This window comes from Nestor notabilis, unplaced genomic scaffold, assembly GCF_000696875.1.
Source record: "Nestor notabilis isolate BGI_N333 unplaced genomic scaffold, ASM69687v1 scaffold17084, whole genome shotgun sequence".
NCBI classification, from domain to species: domain Eukaryota; kingdom Metazoa; phylum Chordata; class Aves; order Psittaciformes; family Psittacidae; genus Nestor; species Nestor notabilis.
Genome location: NW_009926196.1, coordinates 23,870 through 33,526, shown reverse-complemented (window position 1 = coordinate 33,526; position 9,657 = coordinate 23,870). Strand labels below are relative to the sequence as shown.

Here is a 9,657-nt window from a genome sequence, read left to right as displayed (position 1 = left end):
TTGTCCTGTCCCTACAGGCCCTTGTCCAAAGCCCCTCTCCAGGTTTCCTGTAGCCCCTTTAGGCACTGGAGCTGCTCTAAGCTCTCCCCTTAAGGAGCCTTCTCTCCAGGCTGAACCAGCTCAGCTCTCTCAGCCTGGCTCCAAGCAGAGCTGCTCCAGCCCTTGCAGCATCCCCGTGGCCTCCTGTGGACTCACTCCAACAGCTCCACTTCCCTCTTGTGTTGTTGCCCCAGAGCTGAAGGCAGGACTGCAGGGGGGGGTCTCCCCAGAATGGGGCAGACAGGGAGAATCCCCTCCCTTGACCTGCTGCTCACGCTCTGGGATGCAGCCCAGCACATGGGGGAGATTCTGGGCTGCAAGTGGGTCTTGGGGAGCTTCTCATTAATTAACACTCTCAAGTCCTTCTGCTCAGGGGTGCTCCATCCAGTCTCTGCCCAACCTGTAGTTGTGCTTGGGATTGCCCCAACATAGGTGCTGGCTTCCTGGGGAATTCTGGGGCCACAGGTGGGCCAGGCATCATGGTCAGGCCAGGAACTGGCCCTGTAGAGCTGAATCCTGGCACTGAAGTCAGTTAACTGTTGTTCTTTGTGTAGTGCAGCTGATTAAGCCCTCATGTACCTGTTGCTGTCAAAATGCTTGCTGGTTCCCCTTCCAATTGACAGCAACGCTGTGAACACAGGGCTGTTTTCCTGACCAGCTCCTGCGTAGTTTGACAGGAACACAGTCACTGGAGGCAACAGCACCTTTAACTGCTGAAACAGGCAGAATAGACATGATAAATTAGTTTAGGCTATGCTGATACGGTTTGTAACACCTTGTGCTTGTCATCTCAGGCATGCTCTGTGTGAAGAATTCCGACCATGGCTTTCTGCCGTGACCCAGATAGAGCTGGAGCCAACTATTGACATCTCCTGTGCTAAATATGAATATACTGGTCAGTCTATAAGGAGTCCTTTCCCTAAAACTTGGCGGGGGCGGGGGAGGTGTACGAAAAGAAATGTCTATAGAATACTAATTTCATGACCCACCCCAAACTCTTTCTAGTTTCAGAGTTTCTAGCAGCAAAACAAAGTCTTAGAAAATAGAAGTACAAATTATGGAAAAACTGCTGGCATAGTTCCACTGCTGATGACTTTAACTGGGCTCAGTGCCAGTGCAAGTTCCCACCTTAGCAGAGCTGCTCAGCCCATGCTTGCAGGCATGCTGTCATGCAAAAGGGTGATGTGTTCAGCTTTCAAGTTCTACAGCTGAGTTTGTGAAGTCTGATGCTAAAACACCACCCTCATGAGTCCAGGTTACAACTCTGCCTACCCTTTTAATCATGAAAAATCCCTGGAGGAAGGAGAAAACGGTTACTGCTGTCGGCTCTACTTTTGAAGAGTCTTCTGCACAACCAGTTGTTGGCCCAGGTTTTTTTGTTCCTAGGGTTCCCCTTCCCTTTAGTCCAGCCACAAACCTTCTCAAAGTGCAGTTTGGTGTTTAGGAGTCAGAGCTTGGATCACTGCTTAAGTGAGGAGTCTGTCCACTGTGCTGAGGGACAGCCAGGGAGAGGCAGGGGATGAGTTATAACTGCCTCTACCTTCAGGGTGGGCTAATCTGCCAGTTGCAGTACGGTCGCAGGGAAGTTAATCTTGCAAATCTTGGGCTGTTGATGCTGACGAGTGAAAATGCAGTTCTTGGAACAGGCATGTTTTTTCTTGTTGTATCCTTGTGGGACAAAGCTGGGAAGCAGTCATGAGAATGAATCATGCATGTACTAGAAAGATGCTGCAGCAGCAAAACTTGTGTAATTGCAGATGTCTTGCTGTGCCATGACGATGAGTTGGAAGGTCGGAGAATTGCTTTCATCCTGTACCTCGTCCCACCCTGGGACAAAAGGGACGGGGGAACGCTGGACCTGTACAGCACAGATGGTGAGAGCCTGAGCTCTGCTGTGGGTGGCTGAAAAAGATGAAGTTTATGCACCCCTTGCAGCAACTCTCCTCAAAGAGTAGAGGGGAGAGAGTTTTAGGGATGGGCTGTATCATAACAATGGTTTGGGTTGGAAAGGACCTTTGGATCATCTAGTTACAACCCCCTGCCATGGGCAGGGACACTTCACACTAGACCCAAGACTCTGTCCAATCTGGTCTTGAACACTGCCAGGGATGGAGCATTTACCACTTCCTTGCGCAACCTGTGTGAGTGCCTCACCACCCTAACAGTAAAGAATTTCTTCCTTCTATCTAACTTGAACTTCCCCTGTTTAAACCCATTACCCCAGCAGACAAAGAAACGTCCTTTTTTCCATTGGCAAGAGCCAAGAGCAGAGGCAGGATGGAAGCGGTGCCAGTAACTATGCTTGGAATGCTAAACTGGTGGTGATAACTTCCGTTTCCAGCACCAGGAGTCCTCTGATTCTTCACCAAGCCCTTGCTCTCAGCTCCATCCCTTAAACCCAGGTGTCTCACCAGTCACAATGTCATGAAGTCAGATAGAAACAGCAGTTTCTAGAGAGTCCCTGTTCATATCTTAACCAGAGTGTGTTTTCTTCTTCCTCAGAACACTTTCAACCCCAGCAAATTGTCAGGTCATTGGTACCTTCATGGAACATGCTGGTTTTCTTTGAAGTGTCTCCAGTCTCTTTCCACCAGGCAAGGAGTTGTCTCTTGTTCATTTTCAGATTCTCATTGTTGTGGTTATTCACTGTTTGTTATGACAGTCCTGATGGGGAGGGAGAAGGAAAAGGGAGAAGTGTGGGGTAGAGGGGTTACTCATGCAAAGTGCTCTGTGTTAAAGGCAGGGCTTCTTACGAGGGACTTTAAGGAGGACAAGAACTGACAAAGCCAACTTTAAACCATCAGTCTAACTTCATCATCCCAGGGAAAGAAAAATTCCATTTCTGTTTTGTGTTGCTCTCCTGGCAAGCTACTGCCATGGATCTGGCTGGGGTGATGAGAGATTTTTGTTTGTCTGATAGTTTTAAACTAGTTCACCTTTTTCATGCAGCTACCTTGACTTTGTTCCAGAAGAGGTCCTCAGCACATCACCTTGATCATAGGGCACTATGCAGGGCTTTAGCCCTTCAGTAACGCTGATGTAGTGCAGTACCCTGCACTAGAAATACTAATATACTTAAGTGGTACTTTGTGGCACATCAGGAAGATGCCTGGGAACAGGATGAACAGTCTGTGGAACTGCATGATACAAACACCTGATTGAAATCTGAAACTCTTGAGATGACCATGGACTGTAACAGACAGAGCAGAAGGTTGGAGATGAGGAAGATCAGTGATCTCTAGGTTGGGCACATCCTCACCTAGTCTGGTTAGGGGTTTATTTTTGTCCTTTACATCTTACAGTTAATTAACAGAAACATCTACTTGGTCACTGCTGTAATTGTTTTCAGGTAGTGATTTAATATCGTTATAAAAATCCATATTCCACTTAACCTTGAGACCGCTAACCTAAAGTTAGTCCCACACATTGACACTCTGGTCCTGTGTACTGTCTCTGATACTTTTAGCGCAAGCAATAAACTCAGCTTAAATAATCATAATCTTATTTTCTAAATAAGCATTAAGCTTAACTGGGAGTGCTGTGAATCACAGCCTCCTAGATGTGAGCCTCACTGTCCAGGGTATTTGCTGAACCACCAAATCATTTCCTTGACCCTTTTGTCAGTAAAGTGTAGAGCCTGCAAATTATCCTTGAGGACCCTGTAAGGTTCAGACTAGTAGGAAGTCTTCACAGTGCACACCAGCCTTAAATCCTTCTCAGACATCAGGCAAAGAACATTTAGTCAGTACTTCCTAATAGATCTTCAGCTTCTATTGTGTATGTTTCTCCCAGAGACAGCAAATAAAGCTGTGGGTGTTCGCTGGACGGAGCAGGTCCATGAGCTTCTAATGCCAGGCATTGTTCTGGTTTCCATTTCCCAAGTGATTTAGGATTCAGTATCCATTCCAAATAACCTATAACACCTCTAAGTCATGCAAGGAAAAGGCCACTACAGCTCTCTAACATTAGTCAGTAAGGGCCAAAACCTTTCAGAGCAGACTGTTTGTTCCTCCTCTTTTATCAGCAATGTTCTGAAAACCAAAACAACAAACCCCAGTGCAAAGTCTTCATGTGCTATTAAAAAATTTACAACAGTTTGTAGCTTTCAAACAGTTATGGGGTGCTCTCTCCATGTTACCATTAGGGTGTAGCACCCTAGGATGTGAAATTGTTCACTTTAGCCCAATTTGATGAAATCAAGATTTAAGGGGGGACATCACTATGTGAAAATTAAGTGTTTCCACAGGCCAGGGCAGAGGGGCTGCTTGTATCTGATACATAGAAGTACAAACAGCCAGACATATCGGGCAAATACCCTTCATTATGGTTGTGTGACAGCACGTTCGAAAAAGACAAGCAGACTGCTGCAGCCCATCAGTGTTTTATGAGTTTTCAGAGTAAGCTGTGGCAGCTGTTTTTTGCAGCCTATGATAGCTGGTTCTTCAACAGAATCAATGATAGAAAAATAAAATACAGTTACTTTTGATAACAGAGAAAGGGAATGGATTCTGCTGTAAACTTGGAGAAAAAGCTTGGACTGGGAGTCTGAAAACCTACAGTCGACTTGAGCACCAAAATTTGCTTTAGCCCTTTCTCTGTGAGCCAAGAACAATCCAGCCTGGTCTGTCCTTTGTCTGACACTTCTGTGTGTGCAGTAGGCTCTCTGGAGTCCATCTCCTATGATGACCAGCCTGTTGCAGCTGGTCCTTAGATGTTGTATGGTCTAAGCAGTAACATGCTGCTCAATGTTGTTGCAGGTGTCCGAAGTTCTGTCAGAGGAGAAGTGCCGCTTGTCAGTGAGCGGCTGGTTTCACGGCCCATCAGCAGTCAGACCTGCACGCTACATCGAAGCTCCCTTGCCCAGGAGCCCACACATCCCCTACGACGTGAGTAACAAGCCTACATCTGCTTACCTGCGTTTCTCTTTGTCATGTCCCTGGAATAGCTGTTATGGGGGTGTTGGGCAATCCTTTTTTGACTTTTGCAAATTCAGCATTCAAATCCATTTCCCTTCCAGCATGAAATCTTGTATGAGTGGATCAATCTAGTTTATTTGGACATGGATTCCCAAGCTCAAATCCAGGAGGAATTTGAGGAGCGATCAGAAATTCTCCTAAAAGATTTTCTTAAGGTGAGCCCAGTGGTTCAATCTGATGGGGGCTGCCAGAACTGGTCAGAGGGCTGGCAAGTACCATATATCATGCAGGCTGGAAAAAGGCTTGCTCATAATGGCCATCAGCTGAAACACCTGCTAGTTTCACTCCCTCAAGGGGGATGACCGGATGACCTCCAGCAGTGCTTTCCAACGTCCACCATGCTGTGATCCTGTCATGGATCCCCTCTGGCTCCCTGTACACTGCTGCATGGGGACTCATCCAGCATCAAACACTTTGCTTTAACATTCTTGTTTCCTGCAAGAAGCAAAGCAGAAGGATGGAAAGACATGTCATCTTTCCTGCTTTCTAGCCTTTTGTGACCACAGTATGTATCTTTGTCTTGCAGCTTAGCACTTGAGGAACTTGACCGGTGTGTGAAATAAGTGACCCATAATGTTTTTGTCTGACTTGAAAAGCTTTGCTTCACAAGGCTGATTGACCTCTAGTTTACAGTGCGTCTGTATCTCAGTGAAATTGTGTTCTCACCCAGCAGACAATCAAGTAGTATTTGATATCTCTTGGTCACTGGCATCAAAAAGAGATGATGCCCACCCAGGCTATGTGCCTCAGTTCAGCATTCCTTAGGAGCCTCAAACCAGTTAGAATGCCTTATCTGAGAGTAGACAGTGGTGGCCTGAAGCACAGCAAGGGAGACCTAGGAGCTAAATGTTAAAGTTTTTGCACTACCTTTCTCTCCTAGAAAGAGAAATACCAACTACTGTGTGAAGCTTTGGAGAATAAAGACATCCAATGGAGTAGTCGGGGGCCTGCCAATAAAAGGTGGGAATGACAGTGTCCTGCACCTATTGACTATGCCAAGCAGGAACTGCCATGAGGCTGCACTGGTTGATGCTGCCCCATGGACATGGTCCTTGCTTGTTCTCCAACAAGGCTATACATCTGCTGATACCTCTGCTGTCTTTCAGACTCTATGAGACAGCAGAGGAAGACAGCCTCCCTGACATCCTGGATAAATTCCTGCAGCTCTTACGCTCCGAGGCCTTGTTTTTACTGCTTTCCAACTTCACTGGCCTAAAGCTGCACTTCCTGGCTCCTTCTGATGAGGATGAAGATGCTGGGGAAGGAAAAGCCACAGACACCACTGGGCACAGCAGTCCCAAACCTGAGCAGGAAGAAGCTAACCACCACACTGATAGCAAACCCCATCAACCAAACCAGCCTGATAGTGTCCCTGAAGCACAAGACAGCAAGATGCAGAACGGTAAGTGGAGTGGTAGCACTGTGAAGGGATTTGAGCAGAATCCTGATGTTGAGGGTGTCTGCAGCAGAATTCCTAATGATTTTCGTGGAACTAGCATTTTACCTTGCACTGCAGCCAAGGCACAAGGCACCAGCATGTCAGATTGAGTATCTAAAATCAGTGACCATCACAAAAGAATTTGGACTAAATTAATGACTATCTTGAAGATACCATTTGGAACAGACCTAAGTTTTCAAGGTCGGACTTACATAGGAGTCAAGGCGTGGGGCACAGGTGTGTTAATTAACTGCCCAGTAATATTTTGCCAATAGTTACATGTATTTTGCATCTGCATACTCCTGCTTCAAGTAAAGCAGATTCTTGTACAAGATGCCAAATGGAAAGGAAAAAAGTCAACAGATCAGAATTAAAGATAATTTCAGAATTAGAAAACTGACACCCAAAACTAGGATTTAACCTTTCAGAAAACATTAACAGCCCAAATAACCACTTGGTTGTCAGCAATAAGGTATCGCTGCTATCAAAGATTAGATTAATTTTTGATTTATGGCTTGGTGTGGTTTATTTAGAAGAGTGGCTTTGAAGTTTAAGGGTAGAATTTTTGAAAATGCTCATCTGGCACTAAGTCATACAAGCTAGTGGACACTGGAATAAAAAAGCCAAGTCCCACCAGAACATTTACCTCGTGCAAAGATTTTGGTTTTGTGTTTTTGAGGCATGTCATTTTGCCTCTTTTATCTGCCACATTCCGCTGTGTGATCGTAAATTCACATACGAGGAGAGCATAGTTTGGGGGTGCATGGATTGAAAACTTAGCCAGACCCATGAGAAAAGCTTCCCCCAATTCAAATATACCTCCTGGGACTCGTGAAGAGTGAGTTGAGAGCAGTATCCTTCGTCACTGAAGCTTCTGGTGTTTTCAGTGCACTTCCAGAGCAGGTAGGTTTCTGGCATTTGAGGTTCAGAGCTCTACTGTAAATCCAGGGGGAGGACAAACCAAAAAAGGGAAGAACTGGTTAAACAAAAGCACATCACAGCTTGGACCTGTCAAAGAGTCAGTCTTGGCCCAACTCCTCCGTGTTGTACATAACTTAAGATCCACCTCTAGAAAAGAAGTTAACATGAGATGTATGGTTTCATTTTAGGTGGCAGCTATTGTTCCATATCATTGTTTTTCCTGGCTTGTTTGTTCCCTCTCCTAGGCTCCAGTACCCCTGTGTGTGCCGGGGAGCTGAGGCGCTGGACCCACGGACACTATACTCTAGTCCATGACACTCAAGCAACAGAGTTTGCTCTTGACCTGCTCTTCTTCTGTGGCTGTGAGGGTAAGAGGACAAAAGAGATGTCAGGCTGTCCTTACAAGGTTTGCAAAAAGGAAGGACTTCCGAATTCCCTGCTTTTTCTGACCTAGAAGGGCTCTGTAGACTATCCTAGTCCTCACTTCTGCATAAACCGTGATTTCAGCAGTCCTTACACAAAGATCTGGGATTACAGCCTTGGGATCAGCTTTGACCCTTCCTGCTGGAGCCAGGAGGTGGCGCTTGGGCAGAGGGAACGGCTGCATATCCCTGGCCTTTCCTCTCACTGGGCAGTGGCTCTGGCCACGGTGAAGGGTCAGGTGGGCAGAATACCCACTAGAGTGTTCAGTTTTGCCTGTTTCTCATAAAAATTATAACTGAACCTCCAATTCATGAAGCCCAGGGTTTTCAAAAGCCACTCTAGGCGTGTCTAGGCATTTCAGGTTGATTGCTAGTTAGATAGTGGCAAAACAAAAATCTAAACATGAGCATTTTGGACCAGCTGAGCCCAGAATGCACCAACTGAAACCACCTGGCATAGGCTGATAATGATACTGAAATCCTTTGCATATCTGCTAAGCTGAAACTGTTCCACAGGTGAGGAATAGAAAACCAAGCAACCTTAAATGTCCCATCTGTGGTAAAAGGTAAATCCATTACATTTGATTGAAGTTGTTTGTGAACAGAATAAAAAAACAGACTGGCAAGGGGTGAAGTGGGGAATCCTGTATGCAGTAACTGTGGGGAGTGGGGTGGAAAAACCATGTCACCTTCTCAAGGAAGGTGACATGGAGCCTGGACAGTGTTCAACTGCCCAACAGTCTGTCTCTTCTGTTTTAAGACTGGGATCCAGAATACGGTGGCTTTACTTCCTACATTGCTAAAGGTGAAGATGAAGAGGTAAGGACCTCAAATTAGGTGAAATTGTTTAGGGTAGAGAGACATAATTACACTTCGTCATAGCACTAACATAACCCTGAGGGTGTGCTCAGTATCGTGCTGCAGCCTTCCTGCCTGAATCACCTCTGGCTTCAGCCTCAAGAGGCTGGTGTTCACCATAAAGCTGAAGCCTTGGGCCTGGTGGCATTTGGGAAGGCTGTGATGGGCACAAGGCTGTAGCAGAGTTGATGCTTTTGTAGGAAGTGCTGTTGCCTAGGGTCACATTCAGTATCAGCACCAGTGACAGTGCTGAGCAGTTATATTAAGTTACTGTATAATGAATGCTTCAGGTTGAGGGGTATTCAGATGAAAATAGTGGCATGGTTTGTTTACTAACACCAGACCTTTGTTCTGACTAGCCTTTGAAATGGTTTTGTTTGTTTCTTCCTCGGAATGATATCAAAGCCATTGTTGTGAAGCTCATTTCCTCCCTTGCTTTCATGTATCCTAGCTGTTGACAGTGAATCCAGAGGACAACTGCTTGGCTTTGGTTTATAGAGACAAAGAAACTATGAAGTTTGTGAAGTACGTCAATCACCGTAGCCTGGCACGCCTGAACAAGCACCCAAACAGAACAGGATTTTGGGATTTTTCCTTTGTGTATTACGAGTAATGGTGCAGAGTGTGACCAGAGAACACAGTGCAGGGGGCAGGGTTCCATCCAGGTGTTCAGCTGGGACCTCTCTACGCCCAGACAGACTTTGCTGATGAGACTTCATCAGACTGTACACAAGCTGTACCCTACCATGTAGGGTACAAGTGACTTCAGCTGTACAAATGGAAACCTAGCCTTGCTAACAGCACACAACTGCTTTAAATGCTGCGTGGAGGGGATTGGTGTCACACAACTGTCAGCTTTCTAGCTGTTCTCTCATAGAAACAGCACAGTGGTGCATATCTAACCTGAAAATTACAACTGTACATTGCTGCAGGCTGATGACTGATTTTATTAAAAAAAAAAAAAGAAATGGGTCTGTGTCGTGGTTCAAGCCCAGCTGACACC

At 45.9% G+C, this 9,657-nt stretch overlaps 1 protein-coding gene across 1 annotated transcript in view; it reads left to right on the top strand.

Moving 5' to 3' along the window:
- Positions 1-9,291, top strand: part of OGFOD1 (2-oxoglutarate and iron-dependent oxygenase domain containing 1) — a gene marked incomplete at its 5' end in the record, with an annotated part of 9,628 nt that extends 337 nt beyond the window's left edge. The window contains 10 exons of the mRNA XM_010013425.1: positions 834-934; positions 1,797-1,913; positions 2,542-2,633; positions 4,797-4,925; positions 5,057-5,170; positions 5,896-5,975; positions 6,122-6,417; positions 7,620-7,742; positions 8,557-8,615; positions 9,106-9,291. Coding sequence (XP_010011727.1) covers positions 834-934; positions 1,797-1,913; positions 2,542-2,633; positions 4,797-4,925; positions 5,057-5,170; positions 5,896-5,975; positions 6,122-6,417; positions 7,620-7,742; positions 8,557-8,615; positions 9,106-9,267 — 1,273 coding nt within the window. The remainder of the gene's footprint in view (positions 1-833; positions 935-1,796; positions 1,914-2,541; positions 2,634-4,796; positions 4,926-5,056; positions 5,171-5,895; positions 5,976-6,121; positions 6,418-7,619; positions 7,743-8,556; positions 8,616-9,105) is intronic.
- Positions 9,292-9,657: the final 366 nt, after the last annotated feature.